Here is a 21,529-nt window from a genome sequence, read left to right on the forward strand (position 1 = left end):
TTTCCAAGAGCATCTCTTCCTTGCAGGTAGGGTGAGAACAAAGCCAGGGCAGCAGCAATGCTAGATCCCATGGGGATTGTGCCCCACACCCCAACCTTGTCAGGGCTGCTGCTTCTCCCCTGGGGCACCAGGTCCTTAATCAGCCCTCGCCATGCTTTCCTGCCAGGTGATCTGCCCAAAATACCTCTTCTTTTTAATATTTGGAGCTGATGCGATGTTGAACAGGCTTAATTCATCTGTGAAAATTGAGCCACTCTCCTGAATTGAAGAGCTGTGAATTAAGGGGAGAAAAAACCCGACATTTTGCTCAAGGTGATCATATGGATTTGAGCAGGATTGAATCCACACTCCCCTCTCCATCTCTCACATCATGCAGCTTCTTGGTTTCCTCTCGGGGCTTAATTTCTTTGGCTTCATCCCACACCAGATAGTCCCTCTCTAGTCTCTTGGGCCTTAATATAGGACATGTGTTTTCTTTCCTGAGGGTGTAAGTGACTGCAGGAGCTGGCAGAGTGCTGGCAGCAAAGCCTGGGGAGAGTCATAGTGGGCAGAGGTGGCTGCTGCTCCCCAGGGCATCACAGATCTGCTGCAACATGGAGGGTGACATCCTATTTCCTGGTGGTAACAAAAAGTAGTGTTAGTTCCTGAGCATCCTCGTGTTGCATTGCATCCTGGCATTGCTGTTGCTAAAGTAGCCCTGGGCGGGATGCACCTGTTTCCCCTCCATGGGGGACTCCTTGCTATCCCCTTGCTGACCCCTTGGGCAAGGGGCTCCTCGTGCCAGGGAGTCCTGCTGAGAGGGCACAGGGGTACAGGCTGTAAAACCTTGCTCTCTCCCTTATAAACATCCCATCACTTGATGGGGAGCTGGTATAAACAGTGTCTCCACATAGCTGTTTTGTTTGGAATTAGCATTTTAACAAAACCCAGGAAATAGCATGTATGTGGTCAGTATGTATTTGTTCCTCAGGGGCTTGTCTGGGATTTGCACTGAGCATATGGAACAACTTGTGCTTGAGATGTTTGTGTCTGAGGTTTCTGGAGATACTGAGTTTCTAACAAGGAGGTAAAACTGTGTTGTTTCCACTGTGCCGTTCACTCCTTTGGGTAGAGCTGATGAGGCATCATTTGGGAGATGCTGAATTTTCCCCTGTAAATGGCTGGAACTCCTTTGGAAGTTAAAAAAGCCAAGGCCTTTGCCCAAATCCATCTGGAAACTCACCTGAAGCATGGATGCATTTCTAGCTGGTCTAGGCAATTTTCAGAGCAATGTGTTTTTCTGCATGAAAACACATCAGGGGCTGCATCAGAGAAGCAGACACAAGCCAATAGTTTTTCTTTAAGCAAATATCAGTGCCCCAGCACTGCCAGGTTATTCACACACAATCAAATGCGAACCAGTAAGTAAGGGGAATTAACTTCAATAGCAAATGAAGGTCTGACGTGTGTGGGAAAAAACATTAATCTGATAAAGTAGCATAAATGACCAGATATAAGCTCCCACTTAAAATCTGGGTACAACAGGTAAAAGAAAAAGCTTTAACAAATTATTTGCCTGCAGAAAAGAATACTGTTTTGCTTAAGTTTGTGAGTTTAGCCAGTGGATTTGTTGTTTGTTGGGCTTTCTTTGCTGAGGAAACCAGCTTAGTTTTACAGAGCCAAAGGAGAAGTTGAGAATTTTTGTCCTGTAGCTCAGTTTTGGGGAGCAAACATTGGCTGCAGAGGCTCAGGAGGTCATGGGAAGATCTCCCGATTACTGGGCAACCTCTGAACCTTTGCCCCTGCAAATCTGGGCATCCCTTTGGGCCACTGCCTCCTCGCACCCGCACCTGCAGCTCCCACGAGCTGTGCTGTGGCCCCTGGGCTGGGGATGTCCCTGGATGTGAAAGATCAACCTGTCCGGGGGCAGGAAGAGGTGGGGACAGCTTTGCATGGTTACTGTTGCTGTTTATCACCCTTTCCAACCGCTCATGGCAGAAACGAGTGGAAAAAAAGCTTTCACCGCTCCCTATAAAACCTGGAGCCAGCACAGCCTTGCCAGCCTTACGAATCTACCCTCTGTCAAACGTCTCATTCATTCGTTCTGCAACAGGGACACGTGAAAATCACATCATTTCCCCAAGGCAGAACAACAGCATGCTTGTCCCCAAAAAATCCCTGTACTACCTAGCAGCAAGTCACCTGTCAACTACAAGCAAGCTGGAACGGGGCTGATCTTTATGGAATTGAGCATTTACGCCAGTAAAACTCGGGAGGAGCAAGCCCGAGTGCCAGCAAAGCCTGATGGAGTTGTTCTGGCCCACTGTGGTCCATCAATAATGTGGCCAGGCATGCTGTCCCCTTCCCTCCGGGAAGGCACATTGCCACTCCTAGGGAGGAGACATGTGGAGAGGGCGAGTCCACGGCAGACCATGCCGCTGTATCCTAATTTCTTGCTCCCAAAAGAGCTGTGAATGGGCACTCTGCCTCACCACAAGGGTTTGCCTACAAAGGAGAGCTTTTCCCTGGTGACGGCAGAGTCCAGCCTGCTCCTTTCACCTGAACCTGCTCTCCAAAGCTCACACACTGGAGCTTTCAAGTGTATCAAGCCTGATCAGCTTTCACAGGGGATGTTTTATCCTCTTGCAAGTAAATAGTCTAATTCAGCTCCCTCCAAATACATGTAACCTCCATCATACTGTTCCAATCTCAGGTTATCTGCAGGCTGAGATGGTTTTCAAAGTAGGGATGATTTGGAGCTGGATTAAAGGTGAATATGCTGGGGGCTGTCTGCCTTCCACCAGGTAAGGAGTAACTTTGATAAAAAATATGGAAAAGCACTCTGCTTTTCCACTCTGATAAATGAGGTGGGTTAGCAAACATTCTCCATCTCAAACACCCATTCTCCATCAAACCTTCTGATCAGTGCTGGATCAGCAGAGGCTTGCTAGGCACAAAATCCCACTGTTTCAGACCTTTTCTGGGCTTTGTAGAGATGCAAAAAAACTGCAGCCCAGCAGCTTTGACAGACTGCTGCTGCCCAGCCAGGCAGCCACATGCTAGGGCAAGGTCTTGTATCTGAGATAACTGATGCTCCAGCTCAAAGCCCAGCTTTACCTCCACAGCATGCACCAGCGTGCATCAGCTCTTGTGAGACTGAAAACTGTGTACTGATGAGCTCCTTGTCCTCTTTGGGGATGGATCCCAAAACTTGGATCTTCTTGCTTTACTTTGTATGTGGTTTTTTCCTGCTTTATCTATTACTCAGGGGTCTCTGGTCCTCCAAAAAGAGAGAAGGATGCTAAGTGGCCAGTGAGCACCATCCACAAACATCACCATTTCTTTAATTTGTTTACTCTGCCCATCACAATGTGTTAGGCTTCCTCCCTGCCTTCGGAGCAATCTAATACTTTTGAAGACTTTTTTTTTTTTGTCCTCTGGCACTGACAGCTTTGATTCCTCAATCCATCGAACTTATTGTTCTTGAATTAGAAAGACTCGCATCCAGTCTGGCTGCCGTTAACATGTGTTTTTGCTTTGTGAGGTCTTGTGCCAGCAGCTTCTCGCACGGAGGATGGCTTTTCTCTTGCCGCCTGCTGTCAGCACAGGAGCAGCTTTGGCAGGGAGATGGTGGCAGGCACCACGGGGAGATGGACCTCCCCAGCTTTTCCTTCATGTGCAAGGAAAAGGTAGAGGCACCGGCGACAAGGACAGGTGCTTCGTGAGTTACTGTTTTGGTCAGTCTTCCCAGGGAAGTAAAATGCTGGTACATTGCCAGCTGTCCTAAAATCACTCCTAACGTGAGTCAGATATGAAGGTAAAAGCTAAATGAGTTCATTTCCCTTAGACACAAGGTTCCAAAGATGCCTTACCCTACCTGGGATGGAAAGCCAGAAATACAAGAGGAAATTGCCTCTTACAGCAGCATGTACTTGCCCCTAGCCCCGAGAAGCACTCTCTGCCTCTTGCTTTTGCTGAAACCTGACAGCACACTTGCGGCACCACTGGCGGTGACCCGGTCCTCTGGCTGACCTCATCCCAGCCTCCCCCCCAGAAATGGCTTCGGAGGTGAGTGGAGCTTATCCTTATGCCCAGCTTTGAGGAGGCCCCATGGCACAGCCACCTGTGCTACTACTCACTTGAGGTGCTTATTTTGGGTGCCTATCCCAAGCCTTTCTTGCTGTGCTGATTCAAAGTGAAGTTGTCACCAGCCAGAGAACAATCGTGCTATATATTGGGTGATTGTGGTCTTTTTTTGCCCATAAGGGAAGCATTATCCACTGTGAACAAAATGCTTCTGGCAGGCTGGGGCTTAAGCCTTAAGGTATGGCCCTTTCTAACCCAAAATCGTAACTTGCAGCTACCTTTGGGAGGAGGTGAGACAAGCACCCTGATGACGGGCTGTCAAAGCAGAGTGTTAAATACCCCTGTACACCCCATTGGCTCCAGTTCCTCGTGGGGGTCTCAGCATGACCTCCACGAGGCTGCCCCTAACCTTCTGCCTCAGTGAGGGCACTTTCTCTGGTGACAACAGCATTTTGGATGCTGGTGATGTAAGGATTGACCTAGTGATGACTGGTCATGCCAGCACCCTCTCAGGGGTGAATATATTTGTTAGACTGCAGCTCAGAAACCTGTCTCCTGTTGGAGACCCCTCCAGTGCAGAGCACATACTTTGGAGGCTCAAGCATGATGGAAAAGGCTGTATCCTGCAAAGGCACAGCCCGGACTGCAGCATCAGGTTCCAAGGCAGTCCATCAGCTTTTCCAAATTACCATTTCACCCCAGTTTGGGTGCACACACCAGAAGGTGAGCTCTGACGGGGCATTTACGCGATGCCCAGACAAAGGAGGGGACCCTGCTGTGTGGCAGCACATGGTCCAGTCTTCGGGCCATGGGGAACCAGGGTGCCACAACAGCCTTGCAGAGCATTCCGCTCCCTGTTCACCTCCAAAGCTGGCACCTAATGGCCATAAAAATACCAGCTGGTGCCCCTGTTTCAGCAGAGAGTGCTGGGGCAGAGAGCAACCCGCTGCAGAGCTAACACCAAAGGATTTTTTGTGGCTCTGAAGCACCGGTTCAGTAATTTGACCTCCTCCTCCTCCGCTCTGTGGCAGGGAGGCTTTGGTGGAGCAGGAACGTGCAGTGATGTACAGAGTACAACATGTACGTCGCTCGTGCTGACAGCAGCATGTTCTCACTAATTTCTCCGTTGATCTATATCCTTGAGCAAGGCTGCCACTGACATCCTTCTCACTGTGCCACAGAGGAACACAGGCCTCCTCAGAAAACATCTGGTCATCTAGTTTCGCCAGCTCTCTGCTCTGCAAGTCCCTGGATCAAATTAGACGCTCACAGGCTGAAAGAAAAGCCATTGTACGTGAACTAATCCCCTGCCGAGATGCCTCTTGGAGCAGGCAGCAGGGATGACTGCAGGGCTCTGATGTTTAGTTTCCCTGGAAGGGCTGATCGGTCGATGCCTTAATTGCTTCTGGAGAGATGATGCATTAACTGGGTACCTGTCGGGGAGATGCTCTCCCTGCACCTACAACGACATCCTGGCAGCTGGATAAATCCCCCACAAAAGGAGGAAAGCTCAGAGGGTGTTCAGGGACCACCTCTGTGTCCAATATCTCCCAAGGGTTTCTCAGTCTTGTGATGTTTTGGGGGCTTGGGGTGCATTATGTGGCTTTAAGCTGACCTATATGGCTATAGAGGAGTGTCTTGGAGGCAGTGGTTTCTTCCAGCTGTGCTTTGGTGGAGCACTGTAGCACTGTTTTGGGGTAAGGTTCTGCAAGGTGCTGTGCAAACACAGAGTAGGAAATGACCTCAGTCCCCAGGGGCTCTCAGTCCAAAGGACAAGACCAAAGAAGTCAATGGCACAAAGAGAGGGGGGAAGCACTCCTTTTTCCCCCAAAACTGAGTACTTCCATATCACAAGCTGGTGGCCCACAGGCATCACAACAAAGCTGGCCATAAGGTTTTTAACTGGGGTGGGGTATGGGATATTTAAAGGAGGATGCTGCAGGGGGATTTAGAAGTACAGCAAACAAGGGTCAAATCTTTGATATTTAACTGCAGGAGTGATTTTGACATAAATGACCTGAAAGTCTTCACAAAAATGCCAGTTTGGCCTGTATTCAACTAGGATGAGGAATACCAGAAAGAGAGAGGAGGAGATTTGGCTTTTCCCCCTGTAAAAGGCCAGCCCTGGCTGGACTTCACTGGTCATGGGATAGCAGTTGGGATTTTCCTTCTCTACAAGAGAAGGAACAGGGAGGAGAAAAAGGCAATTGTAAACCCTCCCCAGAGGTTGGGAGAGCTTTCCAAAGGTAAAAAAAAAAGAAGAGAGACACTCTTAGAGATGGTGTTTGTTTCTTTTCCATGGTTTAAGCTTCTGGGAGGATGGGGAGGACACCTCTCCATTGACTGTACCTGGCAAGAGAGCTGTGAAAAACTTGTTTATGAAAGAGAAATATGCAGTTATAGACAAAAATCCCAGTGTTTCGTCTCCATGTCTGGCCCCAAGCAGGGGTGGTGGAGCACACAGAATGTGCCTGAGCTCAGGAGGCTGGGCTGAGCTGCTCCTGGGTGTCACATCACTGGAGATCCTGGTTGCCTGAGGTTGTAAAGGGGGTTTTCTAGAGAGGTCCCCTAGAAAGGGGGTCCTGAGTCTGGTTGATAGGAAGAAGGTGGACAGAGCTCTTTGGTGGTGTCTGATTTGGGGCATGAACACTGTATTCCCGGGCCAGAGCTCATCTGAGTGATGTTTTGGATGCTTCCACCTTTGGGTCATGGCCCAGATTTGTTTTCTCTGAAAAGAGTGAGGGGGGTGGCTTCAGAATCCAGAGATGGGGTAAATACTTCAGCCTTGATGTATCATTTGAGATGATGGTGGGTTTAATATACTTGACATAGAGCTATTCTCACTGCTAGGCTGGTGACCAGGAGAGAGTGAATGGGAAGGAATCAAGATGCAGATTAGGGATGGAGATTTCTCTCAGAGTTAATGTACAGATCAGACATCAGAGCGCTTGGCTTGGGAGCAGTAAAAAGAGAGCTGCTTTTGCAAAGCAACAACCCTTTTTAATATAAAAAAGTCCCTTTTCACGTGCTGGCTTCCCATGCTTGTTGCCTGTATTTTTGCTGGACTCCACAAGGTGGCATACGGAAACTGCTCTCTCCAGTGGAGCATCCCCCGGCTGCTCAGGCTCCCCAAACTGCACTTTTCTGCGCTGGATCTGCACCAGCTTGGTGGGGGGGCTTTAACCTCCAGCAGAACTGGAAAAATCCTACATGGGGATTATTCCTTCTTAGCTCAAGAAATGTTTTGCTGGTTGCCCAGAAAGGACATGTCGAGCAGGGTGATGAGCAGCATGATGCTGTTGTTGGGAGCTTGCAAAACAAGCAAGGACAGGGGGCTGGTTGTGTTTTGACTGGTGCACCCATGTGGGGATACCTCCCCTTCCCCGTAGCTGGTCAGAGGGGCCCTTCTGACATTGGGTACCTGCGATGCCCCTGGCTCTGGGTGCACCCCAGAATGAAATCTGAACTACATCAGAAAAAGCTGCAAGAAAGCAAGCCTGGCTCTGGCTGGAGCTTCATCAGAAATGCCAGGAAAGAAAGAAACCACAGCTACAGATACAGAGGAAGTTTTTCTTTTATGAAGTGGAACACACTTTCTGGCTGGAGTGGGCTAGAAAGTTTCCCTCTTCCTATCAATCTGAGGACCCTGTCAAGACAGCTCTGCCTTTCCTGCTGCTTATGGCCTTGATGCTTCTTCTCAAGTCTGGAGTCATCCATGTTGTAGCCTGCCAACTCCGTTGTGTCCCACAGACCACCCTTTACCCCTCCAGCCAGAGTATTTCTGGGTGGCAGCTCCCCTCTCCAGACCGAGCAAGTCATGCCCGCTTCAAGCCACCAGAAGTCAGATGCTTCAATTTTGCATCTCCCTTTGAAAGAAAAACCCCAGGCTGCCATTTCAAACCATGCCACAAATGCCTTTCTTGCGCCAGCCCACTCTCATCGTCGCTGTTATTTCCAGGGCTAAGTGGGCTTGGCAGCTCAGATGGGGGGGACAGTACTCATATGACTCACCCAAAACCACACAAACACAGCTTGCTCACTCCACTTGCCTCCACGGCTAGAGGAAAAGAAAAGCAGCTTATGTTCATTTATTACTGGGTGTAACAGGAGGATGTTGATAAGCAGATGACTTATCTGAGCATCTCCAGTGGCTGAGATGAGCTGTATCCTGTGGAGCCAGCATGTCACGGGTAGTTTGTGTGGTTTAGAGAGCTTTGCTGGGGGGGGTGTTTCATGCCAGCTCGCTTCCATTGCCTGCTCAGTGCTGTGCAAGTCGCCAAGTCCGTGCTTACACCTGCGGAGGCAAGGCCTGACGTTGCTGGGGGCTTTTTTAGGTACTGGGCAGTGACAAGGCTTGCAGAGGCTTTGGAGAGGTGTCTGGCATTTCACAGACTAAGAGGCACCTAAAATCTGGCAGAGACAAAGGCCTCTTGCCCTGCCCATGTGGCTGGGATGGCGGAGGTGCTATGGAGGAGGCAGGCTAGGGCCTGAGCTGGGGGATGGCAGCGCAAAGGCGCTCGCTGGGAGCTTCATGAGCCATGCTCAGCTGAAGGCCCTCATCCGCCAATATTTCCACCACCAAGCCCATGCTGCAGCAGGCTGGCCATCTCAAGTGCAAGCCTGCAGAAACAGGAGGGACGGGCAGAGCCTGGCTTTGGCCCCTGGCACCTCCTGCAGCCCCCCTGTGCCTCAGCCAGGTCTGCTCAGGCACAGCCATCCCTGTCCCAGCTGGAAAGCCCTGCTCTGCAGCGCGTGGCCGCCGGGCCATGTGAGTCTCCAAGGATGTTAGGCTGCACTACCACTGCATCATATACATGTAATATTATATAACGCGTGCATCCTGCAGTGACACGAGTGGCTCCAGCTCCACCCGGGTGAGCGGCCCCCCAGCATGGTCACCCGCGGGGGTAGGCTGCAAGCAATGGAAAAGGGATGAGGGTTGATGCTGGCTCCATGGCCTGGAGCAGCAGACAGGCAGGAATGGTGACAGGAAGCACAAGAGTCGGATGCTAACTTGAACCTGCTCATCAGATGCTTGTTAGATCAGCAGAGAGTGGCCCTCTGGGCTGTTGCATCCTCAGGGACAGCAGGGGCTTGGGCTCTTCACCCTTCCCCCTCTCCAGCCTCTTCATGTTTGGAAGAACAACTTTGCCTTCCCTCCTCTTGCCTGGTCTGAGCCCTGGTGAGTGGCCACCTTGTCCCAGCAAGGCGGTGGGAGCCATCAGCATGTTCAAAAGAGGAGGGAATAATGGTGCTCACTGGTGGTATGGTGCAGAGACAGATGCATGGAAACTCATTAGAGAGCGGATCGACCAGCAAAGCTCTCCTTAGGCAACCTTGCTGGGAGCGCTTGCACAGCACCGAGGCTGCTGGCTGCGTCCCACCAGTCCTTCCCATCCCTCCAGGGTTGAGTCTGGTGGGAAGAAAAGCAACATGCTCTGTCTTTTCTAGCTGGAAGATGTCTCATGTCTTGAACAAGGAGGGCAATGAACAAGGAGGGACAGCTTCAGGAGGGACTAGGCATCCTCCTGGAAGTGGGACCTTCAAAATAGAGCCTAGGGCAGGTCAGCGGGCCGGAAACAAGATGCAGCTCAAAATAAATCCCGTGGCTGGTGCTAAAGCCACCCAGCTTGAGAGAAAAGAAGGGTGCTGCCAAAGAGCGCAGGAAGACTGGTGTGGGGATGACTGTCAGGGCAGGCATGGCCAGGAGGTGCCCAGGGCTGGGTAGCAATCTCCTTTGAGGGCAAACCAACACAGTGAACTTCTTCAGGCTGTCTGTTCATTGGTCCAAACCCAAGCCACAGTAGATAGCAGTGGTAAAAAAAGCCATGTGGTTATGGAGGGGATGGGTTTTGGCTGGACATCCACGGAGCTGCAGGCCATGGGGCTAAGCCAAAGGCACTGCCCATCAGCTTGTCCCTAGCCTTGGGGCCCATCTCCTGGGCTCTGCACCTTCATTTCCACGCTCACATGCCTGCCTGAACTTTTCCCAGCCTGAGCCATGCCTTCCTGCTTTACACCCTTGCTTGGAGTAAAGGCAGAGGATGCACCTGAGCAGGTCTGGGAGTGCTGAAATGCTGTCTTACATTACAGCGGGTTACTGGGGGGTAGCAGAAGATAAGGTAATTATTTGTTTCAACTTCTGTTGAAAATAAATAGAGCAATAGTCTAAAAACATCCCACAGTGTGTGTACACACCCGCAGCCGCTAACTTAGGCACAATGAGCCCGTACAGACCTAAGAGATCAGCTCAGAACAACTTTCAGCCTCTAAAAGGAAAAAAAATAAATAAGACTAATAAACAGGGTGAAGGAAGGAGAGTTTTGCCATTAGAGCATCTTGGTGAGCTTGGCAGAGGTGTGTCAAGCTGCTCTTCAGCAGCAGTGACTGGCTCCAATACCTCCTCTGGGGTGGGGTCACGGGTAGCCAAGCTCTGGACCCATTCCCTGGCACTGGCTCTAGGGGTAAAATACACTTATTTTCTGTTTAATAGCTCAGAAAGTCATGTCTTCCTCCTGGTCAGGTGCCAGGCGTAGCTTATCTCTGCCCCTCCACCACATGATGTGATGCTCCTCAGGGGGCTGAGAAATGCATCGTGTGCAAGGTTTTAGGGTAAAAAGGATTTAGATTTTAGAATTTTCATGTTAGATAGCTCTTTCTGTGGACTTGCAACTGCTTAGTTGCCGTTTCCAGTGTTTAAATATTGAAGGCAAAAGGAGATCAAGTTTGTTTACAACTTGGTGCCCGGGAGCAGCCCTTGGGAAGCAGAACCCAAACCAGCTCCCACCCTGGTTCTCATGCACCCCAAACTCCCCGTTCAGTGAGGTAAGGGCACCCAGGGTACACAGGGATATCCAGAGTGGAAACCATCCAGCCTGGCCTTGGAGAGGCTGTGGTTTAGTCCAGGGGGTCTGTATTGGTGTCCTCTGCCTTTCCAGGACCTCAAGGCTTTCATTGCAGAAGATGTTGAGCCCCTTCTTGGTCCTTTGTCCTGATTGCCATCTTGGGTGAGTTAAAGAGCAAAAGCCAGCTATGATTTCTTGCATGGGCAGTCAACAGCACCTCCAGGAGGGTTTCTGGTTTGGGTGGAAACGGTCTGCTTGTCCTGTTCCCAGCTACGAAGCCTTTTCCAAGCTGTTTTTAGGCTTGATTTTCCTCTCTTTCACACCTGTGGCTCTCCACTGATTTGCAGGGACTTGCCTCTGGTGTCCTTTAGACAAGTTGAGTCCTTCATTATCATCTGTTTCATTATGCTGTTTCCCCAACACCGTCCCTTAGCAGACAGGCAGTAGCAAAGGACAAATGTTTGGGGTCTGTTTCTTCTTTGCAGTGGTATCAGCCTCTTGTCATGGTAGAGACCTCTCTGGGCTTTAGCAAAGCAGGAATGAGTTCAGCGATGACAGCCTGTGCCTTCAGACAGCCTGGAGCAAGCACCCTAGACGTGCACAAGCTGCTTCGTTTCTCAGGTGGTTAGCTCTCTAAGACTGTGTTTGTTTCATTTTTGACCCTGCTAATTGTCTGAACAGGAACATCCAGTTAGTGCCCTTATCCAGTAACTCTAATCTTCATGTCTTCGTAGCTGCTCAGGCTGTTTCCAGTGTAACTGGTGAAGCCTCCAGCCCCTTCCACAGCATTCTTTTCCATATGGATAGTGTTAATCCAAGTCCTAGCTGCAGGCTGAAATCCCAGGCACAGCATAATTACATTTAAGATTTAAAGAGGGGAAAAAAAAAAAATTGAAATTGTCAGGATGACCCTCTTGGGCATTTGCTGGGATTGCTTGAGTTTGATGTTTGCAGCAAAACTTCCACTTCATCATTGTCAAAATGGTGTGAAAAACTCTAGGTTTTACTGCAAACTAGATGGGACTGTCCTAGAATGGTGAAAGTGGTCCATTCCCTGCCTTGAGACGAGGTTACTATGGCCTATGCTGTATTTAATCTGTTTGCAGAGACCTCCACCTCTGCCAGTGACGACTGAGAAGTCCTTAGGCTGTTGCAATGGAGGGTATTTGAACACATGGGTTGGAGCCCAACCCTCTGAGATAAGCTAGGAGATAGTCTCAAGAGGGAAGGGTAGAAACCTGACCGTTGTGATCTGGTCTGGTCTCCTCGTGGAGCACCAGGAAGGACAGGGAATCAGTGCTCTTGGCGCCAGCTGTGGAGGAGTGGGAATGGACTGGCCTGTCTAATGAGCAGTCTCCTCCATCCTAGATCTTGTGGTCTTTGAAACATCAGAGTATCCTTGGGCCAACCCATCAGCATTTTGCATTTAAGATGTATTGAACCACTGGTCTCTAGTATAACTCCTACATCAGTATTAAAGTTGGTGACGAACTTTAGCGGGATTCAAGTGCTGACCCTGAAGCTGTTTCTCAAATCACATCACCCAGATTGCGGGTAGGATTTGTGTGGTCTCCACAGTCCACGTAGCCCAAAACAATCTGTTTTCATCCATTGCTGCTCAGTTGCAATAGGACGTAACCCATTAATACACCTGTGTCAGAAGTGACCCTGAATTCATGTTGATTTTGTAGGGATTTACTTGTGTTTGCTCAGGTACGATTTACCTTGGTAATTCCTGAGCTGCAGAGCTGCAGATGGCCTTTGCCAAGTATTTTTCCACCTGCCCAAAGGCAGATGCTTGAATTATATTTTTCAGCACTGCAAATAATGCATTCCCCCAGGACCAAGCTCACCTAGCTTGCTAGGGAAAATAGCCTGTTCCTGTGAAAAACCTTAATTTCAGGTGGGAACTCTCCCAGCTAGGTTTTTGTTGGGCAAGTGTCTGGGTTTCTCTTCATATTAAGGCACTAATCAGTGAATAGAGGTTGTGGCATTTGCTCCTTTCCAAAGGCAGGCTGGAAACAGAATCGGGTTGGTTCAGTCTCACTTGTATTGGTAAAACAGGTGAGGAAAGTGGAAATAATTCCCGATACATGGGGATATAGGGTCGCGGGTGATATGAGAGCAGTATGGTGAACTTGGATCAGGTTTTGGTGCATAGTCGTCTGTAAACAATGCAAAGTTGCAGCGCTTCACACATCAGGTTGGCAGTAGGCTTGTTACAAATATGATTATATCCACATTAGAAAAATTGGGGTAGATAACGGATGGGAGAGATCACATATCCTACTGCACCATCATCCAGACTAAAGCTCCATAACATTCTCATGGTTAAGAAAAATGTCCTTACAGCTTCCATCCTACAAATGATACTCCACAAACTTTGCTTTCAAGTCTTCCATGACAGTATTTTTCTAGTTGCAACAGATGTCAGAGCATCGTTGTCCATGATAATGAATGTTGAATGGCCATTTCCTTTAAGCGAGGCTGTTGGGGTCATTGCAAATGAGATGTGGTCATACCATGACATAATTAAACAGTTGTATTAATAGATAAATCCCATAACAGTCCCTCGTAAGTCACATACAGAAATAGCAGCAGCATTGTACACCCCTTCCCTGTTCTGCTTGTTCTGCTCTGGCATGATGGGAATGATAAGAGGTCTTTGTAAAACTGCCAAGAAGCTGAAGGGAGAAGGAATGCTGTCCCAGCCCTAAGAGATCTCATGACTTGGAGATGATTGCAGGGGGATGGTGGGAGAGGCAGAGGCACCCATGAAATTGCCTCTGCCAGCAACAAAGGCTTCCTTAGAGTCAGCAGCAATATGTTCACTGCTGCCTTGTTTGTTTGAGCTGCCCTGCTTTTGCTACGCTCCTGTGAATAAGGGTCTTGTGTCCTCCCCGCCTGTGGCTTGGAGATGGCCTGAAGCTGCTACTGGATGCTCCTAGTCTGATTCCACCTGGATTTTGGAAACTCCTGTGGCTTGACCAGGTGCTTGGGATGACCCTACACCGATGGGAGCCAAAACACCCGTCAGAGTCATCCATGGAGTGTGGAGAAAACCTTGGTTTGGTCAAGTAGGGCCCTCTGCACCTAGAGATGCCAGGCTGAAAATGAGGATGGGGGAGTAAGAGTGTTGGCTGGTTTTACTGGGGTCATATTTGCTATCTTTAGAGACAACTGAATAGTATCTTTATCCATTGGTTTTGTTGAACTCTGCTTGTAGAGGATGGGTTTACTTCCAGTTATCAAAAAAAACCACTGTAAAATGGATGTCTGGTGAAGGTCCAGGCCCCTTGTCCTATCTATTGGTTCACAGCTGTCTTACAAAAGATTACCAAGAACTGCAAGAACAGCTCATGTGGATATAAGTTTTAAAAGATCAGCCCTGTTTCTGGAAGGGCATGTTTCTTTTAAAGAAGATACCCCAGAAATCCCATTCTTTTATCATCTGGCAAGACTGAAAATCAGAGATCAAGCCTGAGCTCCATCCATACCTGGTTTCCCAGGAGAGGCTTAGCTTGTAACACTTCTCTCTCCCATTTTGTCATCCAGGCACCCAGACCCCCAACTCAGCTGGACTTGAGACCCGGTTGAACCTCCAGGAAACACATAACTCACCTTGTTCTTTGTGTCCCTGCTCCTAATTTCCACCATGGTCACCACAGGCACTGGTGAACTTCATATAACATTATCTGGCCCTAGGACATGTGACAGTGTCTGTGTGAGTGGCTCTGGGTTAGTTTTTTTGCTTTTTCTTTTGCATGAGTTCATAAGTTTGGGAGCCTTTATTCGTGGTTGGATGATGGGGGAAGATCTGTGGGCAGGTGGGTTTAATTGTCCTTCTCAAAGCAGAGGATTGCTGGAAGCTGGTGGTTGCTGGGTCTGAACTGCTACGAAATTCAAGAAACTGCTTTGAAAGAGGAAAAAGTAAAGTCTTTGCTGGCACATACGCCACCGAGCTGGGGAAGGAGAGTTTCCCTAAAGAGATGCAGTACCCAGGCCAAAGTAATACTTGAAATTTATTCTGTGGATCTGCACCTGGGACATTTCCCACGCAGTGGTTTTCTGGCTAAACCAGCAGTTTTGGGGGGTATGACACTGCTGAGCACTTGCATTTTTCGCATTTTCACTGCACAGCAGGCCACATCTTCCCAATTTTATGCAACCTCCTTATCCTTTTGGAGAAGAAAGTATTCAGATCTGGGCCCCAGTGTTGGAGCTCCTGGCAGGCCCTGGAACAGGGTCTTGTTGTGATGTTAATTAGTATCTATTGACCCCCTCTGCTGTTCAGATGCAGTGGGGCGTGCACAAGCTTGCAAATACGCTTACGTAAGGAGCAGCCCAACTGATGTCTGGCTCCTGCCAATAAACTAATTGCTTTTGCTGGGACTGCATCTCCGCTGGAAGAAGAGCTAGAAATCAGTTCCTGGCTTCCAGTGAAGATCATGCTTTCCTGATACCCAAGCGCAACATTGCATCTGTAATCATCACCTTTTCTGCACAAAATTCATCCAAGTTTGGATTCAAAATCCTTTTCTGGCTCTGTTCATAGAGTTTAATGTAATCTTTGTTTCAAGTGAGTTACCAGGGTGGATAATTCCCTCCACCCATGGGCAAGCGCAGTGTCTGAGAGGCAGGGAGGCTGGTCGCACCAGGCAGAATAGTTTTCCTCTCCAGTCTTGACGTCTTGCTCGCTGTTTAGATACCTGTCGGGGGAAGAAATTGTGGTTAGTATTGATATTTGCTCTGATGAAGTTGAGAAACGGGTTTCTTTTAATATCCAAGGTCTGGGGAATTCCTGCTTAGACACACAGGGAGTGTTTACTGAGCAAGAAAACAGCTTTGGTAGCTGGATTATCGCAATATATATCCCTTCAGGTATGTGATGTGTTTAGCATTGTTCTTAAAATCCTGTCAAACCATCTTTTCTTGCTAACTGTAAATGAGGGGAGCACTGTGTCCTAATTAAGTTGTTTGCTCCAAGCAAAGCTCAGCTTCCCAAATTGTTGTCAGAGCGGTTAGTAAATGTGGGAGGCTGGTCTCCAGTGTGGCTGTACTGGTGGGGGGAAGCCAGACGCTCTTGATTTTTCCTTACAAAGCTGTTGACAGGGGGGAAATCGGTTTAACGGGACACGGAAGAAAGAGCCGGGGAGTGAGCAGCTGGGGAGCAGAGGGTTGTGGTGAGGCAGGACCCACCGTGATGGAGCCAGTCCCCCGGGTGTGCAGGCACAGCTCCCCTTGGGGATGCTCAGCCCCCTCCCAAACCCCTTGGCTTGCCTTCCCCGGGGAGGTGTTGGAAGGTTTCATTTGATTCGCACACCCTGCATAAAGCAGGCAGCTCTGCTGAAAGTAAACATCTCCTTCAACCCCAGCCAGGCAGACGAGGTCTGGAGCTGCTGCAGCTCTGGGCAGGACCCCGGGGGAAGGCAGGGCTGCCCGCCTGGGTGACAGGGAGTCCCCACAGCCGATAGGCACCGCGCCAGTCCTGCTCGCCACCAGTCTCCACGGGCAGGCTCACCCGGCAGATCGGCTGTGGTGCTGCCAGGAACCGGCTGACCTGCCCACAGCTCTGCCTCTGCCCGTTTATATGGGCAGCCACAGAGGTGGGGCTGAGCTCTTTCCCCTCCACCAGCATCCCAAGCTGCGGGAGAGCGAGCGCTCGGGGTAGCGAGTAACGGGACCAGGTTCGACTCGCCGGGACAAGATGGGGAGGAAGCTGGACCTCTCCAAGCTAACCGATGAAGAGGCCAAGCACGTTTGGGAAGTCATTCAACGTGACTTTGATCTGCGGAAGAAAGAGGAGGAACGGCTGGAGTGAGTATCTGCCCAGTGGTCCGCGAGGTTGGGTGCAAGTAAGCTGTAGTTGCAGGTCCCTGTTTCTTCTGCTGCATATGGGTTGCAGGAATAAAGCAACACAGTGAGACTGTGGGCAAGGAGGAACAGCCAGGACCTGGCTGTTAAAATCAAACCCGGCGGTTGATAGATTATGTTATCAGTGGCAAGGTGATGCATTCAGGCTGCAAAGGTGCAAACTGGCACCGTGCTATCGGTGGTGACGCAGATCGGTGTCACTACAGTGGTTTATGGGGACAAATATCTGGCCTCCACCTAGGAAATGCCTTTGTGGGGCTTGACGCTAGCGTGGCTCTCACGGGGAAACCTTACCTTGGAGCACAGGATGGAATCGGGCTCCCTTGCTCCTATTTCATGTGATGGTTCTCATGTCTGTAGGACAGGAGGGGTATTCAGTCATTCAGGGGGCCCTGGGAGTCCACAGACTCCTGAAGGATCCTGGAAAAATAACGGAGAGCAGTGGTAAACCTACTGTAGTAGCCTTAAATATGCTCTACAGGGGTCCGTGCCGTCCTGGGAAAGTTTTAGGGGGTCACACATTGGGAAAAGTTTGAGCAGCAAATGGATGTATCTTCTAAGTTCTTATAAGCAGGGCATTTGACAAAAGTACTGTTTTAAAAATGTTCAGGCAGATTAGGTTAAATTTTGAGCATGAGAAATTGTGGGGTTTTAGGCCTTGTTTGTTAACTACGTTGGGCGTTGAACTTAATAATTTCTTAGCTTTATTTCAAGAAGCTACAGCGTCCCCATTGAGGGTCTGGCCAAGTTCTCATTATTATCCCAACAGGATGGGCTGCATTCCCAGGCCGGGTTTGGGCAGTGCTGCACTCCTGCTGAGCCCTTGCACCCTCCTAGCTCTGAATTTTGTGAGCCAGGGCTGGTGCTGATGGCACACTGATGCCTCATTAGTTCCCCTGTCAGATCCAAGGGGAAAGGTGAGGGGTGAGAGTCATCCTTCTTCACTTGGGATATCTGCATCTGAGCTGTTGAAGCATGCCCTAAAAGCTTCCCATTGTGGGTTTCCACACAAGGCTGTGTGGGATTCTCCATTTACACCAATAGCCAGGAGAAGCTCTCAGTTATATATTTTTGAACCTCCTGATTGTTTTTTTTACCTAAAAAAACCCAGCCTGTGTAGGAGGCAGAGATAATTCAGTATCATCATCTACTGCCTTCCTCTGCTGGTAGCTCTGCAGGACAGAGATCAGACAAGGATGTTTAAAAAATTATCGCCCTGGAAAGGATGAATGTCTCCCTTGTGATGGATCTGAGCTGTGCCTGGAGGAAGGAGGTGGGGACCGACATTGCTGTGCCCTGCAGCAAAGAAGTGGGCAAGGTGAATTCCTTACCTACTTGACCTTGGTGCCAGACTGGCTTATCTGGGTCCACTGTGATGCCCAAGAACCTCCCAAATTGAGTGCCATGGTATGAAAAGTGTAAGATAGAGGGAGGGTCTCAGGATGCTTCTACCCAGCTCCTGCCTCTTCTCCGAAGCAGTGTTCCCTCTGTCCCATCAGTCATGGCTTTTTTTTCATTTTGTCGTTCAATCCTGTCCCAAGGAGGGCTGGCGTTAAACCAGCAGTGCCTGGCACTGCCCGAGTCTCGAGGGTAGAGCATGTTACCTGGTCCAAGGCTTGGTTGCCTCTCTCCACAGGCTCAGCTAAGGCCATGCATCAGATATTTCTGTAATACCTGGCATAAACCAGACCACCAGTCTGGGAAAGTTTGCCACACTCCTGCATGCTGGACACGGAGCTATGTGGCATTTTCTGCCTGTTAACAAGCTGGGACATGATGTGACATTATGGGAGACCCTGCAGCCATTCACCCTGCTCCCTGTGCTCTGACCATCCCCATTTGATTTTCTATTAATTTGCTTTTCTAATTCATTAGGCTTGTCTCAACCTGCAAGCCTTGAAGGAATGTTCCCCGCCCCCCCCCCCCCCCTGCCCCCAGCTTGGTCTTTTTCTTCCCTTTCTGCTGCTTCTCTGCATTTTCTTTTTGGCTGAAGCTATTCACCAACAACAGACAAAGGCTTCAGCTGGCCAGGGACTGCACAACCATGCGAGGGTAATGCTTTGCCCGAGAAATTAAATAATGGCCACTTTGTGGGGCTCTCCCTGCTTCCTTCCATAAACATCCCTGCCAGCAGGCCTGTTTTTGGGGGATGGCTGCCTGCATCTCCCCCGGAGCTCAGCTGGACCTACCCCACTGAAGTCTGGCATCCCACCACCACTGATTTATTCTGCCGCGAGCAGAGCAGGGAAGGGGCTGGCTTGTGCTCCTGCCAGCAAGAGGAGACAAGAGGCGTGCAGTTCCTGCGGGTTTTAAACTGGTTTGGCTGAGACTTGTCCTTTCTTCGACAGGTCTGGTGGGCGAGGGAGGTGAAGGGATCCGACCGGTCTCTGGGAACCAGAAAAAGCAGTCCAGTGAAAGATCAGATCCTGCTGAAAACAGCCTTAGCCCAGGAGTGGAAAAGGAGCACTGAGCCCAACCCAAGGGTTTTCTATCTGGGGGTTTGTTTTCAGTAGCCACATAGAAATCTACCTCTGAACATTTGCACTAGGTTGTTTGAAATGCTGTTAGGACAGTGAATACCTGAATATAAAAAGTAGGTGCCCGGTTCAGTCTTTACACTGATTTTTACATGTCCCAAATCCTTGGTTAATGCAAGTTGTTATCAATCCTGTGTTTACAGAGAACACAGCCCAGTGTGCTGGCTAGAAAAGTCTCTCCCGGAAAAAAAACAAGAGCTGATCCCTAATGTGCAAACTGATTTGGTTACACAGAGATTAGCTCGATTTACATTCATGTCGTTCCCACCACCAGCTACATCACTGCTCCTGTGGACGTCCTGGCACTTCACTGCCACGCCAGCAAGGCTTCTGCTGTGGTCACCCGGGGCGTCAGCCTGTCTCCCAGGCAGCTGGGGGGCATCGGGAGCATCACCAGAAGCCCTGTGATCCACGCTGTGCTCCTGAAGCAGCCTCCAGACCTGACTGCTTGAGGGTTTTGGCCCAGGCTGACTTCTGCTCTGGAAAATGCAGCTTCCTTACCCTGCCTAGACAGAAAACAACCTTCTAGGACCTTCCCTACAAGTCAAACATTGCCTCTCAGCCATAGCCCCAAAGGCAAACATACCTGAGGTAGTGTGTGGCGTGGGGAGCAAACAGAAAGCCTTTGGGTAGCGCAGTGGGCCCCCACCAGCTCAGCAGGCATTTTAGCTGGCCCTGGCTGTCACTGGGGGTTCAGCCTCACACCTTCTTGCATGGGGACCTGCTCTAGCAGCCAGGTCTGGATGGTGAAGGAAGCCTGTAGCGATGGACTGCCAGGAGAAGGTGCTCTTGGAAAGCACTGGTGTTGGCCAGGCTTTCATGGGACTGTTGTGAGCATCTCCTGCTGCTGTCCTCTGAACAGCCAGAACCTCGTTGCCCATCGCTTCTGCACTTAATAAAAGTCTCCACTGAATTTAGCCCTGAAGGACTAGATTTAAGTCCCTTTTAACACTTTCTGATCTCAGATTGCTTTTTTTTTTTTTTCCCCACCCAAGAATTCCAGAAAGCTTTTAATTCCCAGCTGGACTTCAGACTCAAAGGTCGTGTTGAGTTGAGATGCAGGCAGAGATTTTGAGAAGAGTCGCTCTCCTGAGGTTCCTGGGATTTATGATCAAGAAGCAAATGGGACAGGTTTCAGCACAACCAAATCTAATCTTAAATTTAACAGCAGTAGATCCTAATGTATAGTAACCTGCCCTGAATCTGAAGCCCTCTTCTTTGCTCAGTTCAGCTTATTTAACTTGTGATATGTTGTTGATTAGATTTGCCCTACAGCTGTTTCCACAGGCTGCGGGACTCGGGATGTTCCCTGGAAAATCATTCCTCAAATGATTGAAGCATGATGGGAGTTTGCCACATGAGACTTTGCAGTGAAATGCTAACAAAAACAAATTCCTGTGTTTTGGAATGTTTTCTGCAGGGACCTGAAATGCAAGATCGACCAGGAGAGCAGCAAGAGAGAGTTTCTGACAAATCAGTCCCACCTCAACGAAACCCACTGCGTCCACTGCCTCCAGCCCTTCAAGTTCCTGCTGAACAGCAAGCGGCAATGCCTGGACTGCCGCTTCTTCATCTGCAAGAACTGCAGCCGCTACAACAAGAAGGAGCAAGGCTGGGTTTGCGATCCCTGCCGCCTCTCCAGGTACGGCTCCTGCCGTGGAGAGCCAGGGGCAAGGCGAGCCCCGGGGCTGAGGCACAAAAACAGTCGCCCAAACTCAGCATCCCTTTATGCTGGTTAGAAACCAGTTACGCCAGTTAGAAAACAGGCTGTGTTTTTGTGAAGAGGCAGTTTCTGGGTGAGGGTCTGGTCACGGTGAGCGTGGCTGGACTGGCTCACCTGTATGTGCACACTCTCTTTGGGCAGGATCGTGAAGATCGGTTCCCTGGAGTGGTACTACGAACACGTGCGATCCCGTTTCAAGAGGTTTGGAAGCGCCAAAGTGCTACAGTCCCTCTACGGCAGGCTGCAGCCGGGGAAGGGGGTGAACTCCACATTTCTGGGTGAGGAGGAGCGCCGGGGTTTCTCCTGCCCCGCCGCACGTGGGGTGTCTGTGCAGCACTGTGTTGGGATGCACCAAGGGAGGAACATCAGCATTGGCGCTGCTCTGAGTGCCACGTTGTTTCGAGACTGTTCAGAACACCTTGGGGAGGAAGCAGAGGTTCAGAGTTGTGAGTTCATACTGAGAGCAGCAGAGCAGATGTTCCTGA

General features: G+C 49.9%; 1 protein-coding gene across 3 annotated transcripts in view; it reads left to right on the forward strand.

Annotated features, from left to right (window-relative positions):
• The first annotated feature begins 15,439 nt into the window (after nucleotides 1-15,439).
• The window catches only part of MLPH (melanophilin), a 29,795-nt gene continuing 23,705 nt past the window's right edge, over nucleotides 15,440-21,529 (forward strand). The window contains exons 1-4 of one of the 3 annotated variants that reach the window (XM_074872527.1): nucleotides 15,440-15,640; nucleotides 16,546-16,727; nucleotides 20,742-20,963; nucleotides 21,186-21,322. In XM_074872527.1, the coding sequence (XP_074728628.1) occupies nucleotides 16,618-16,727; nucleotides 20,742-20,963; nucleotides 21,186-21,322 (469 nt within the window). In that variant the 5' untranslated portion in view covers nucleotides 15,440-15,640; nucleotides 16,546-16,617. Of the gene's footprint in view, nucleotides 15,641-16,076; nucleotides 16,728-20,741; nucleotides 20,964-21,185; nucleotides 21,323-21,529 lie in introns of those variants that run through there. The other 2 variants (XM_074872526.1, XM_074872528.1) reach the window with 2 other exon arrangements.

This window comes from Strix uralensis, chromosome 6 (assembly GCF_047716275.1).
Source record: "Strix uralensis isolate ZFMK-TIS-50842 chromosome 6, bStrUra1, whole genome shotgun sequence".
Lineage (NCBI taxonomy): Eukaryota > Metazoa > Chordata > Aves > Strigiformes > Strigidae > Strix > Strix uralensis.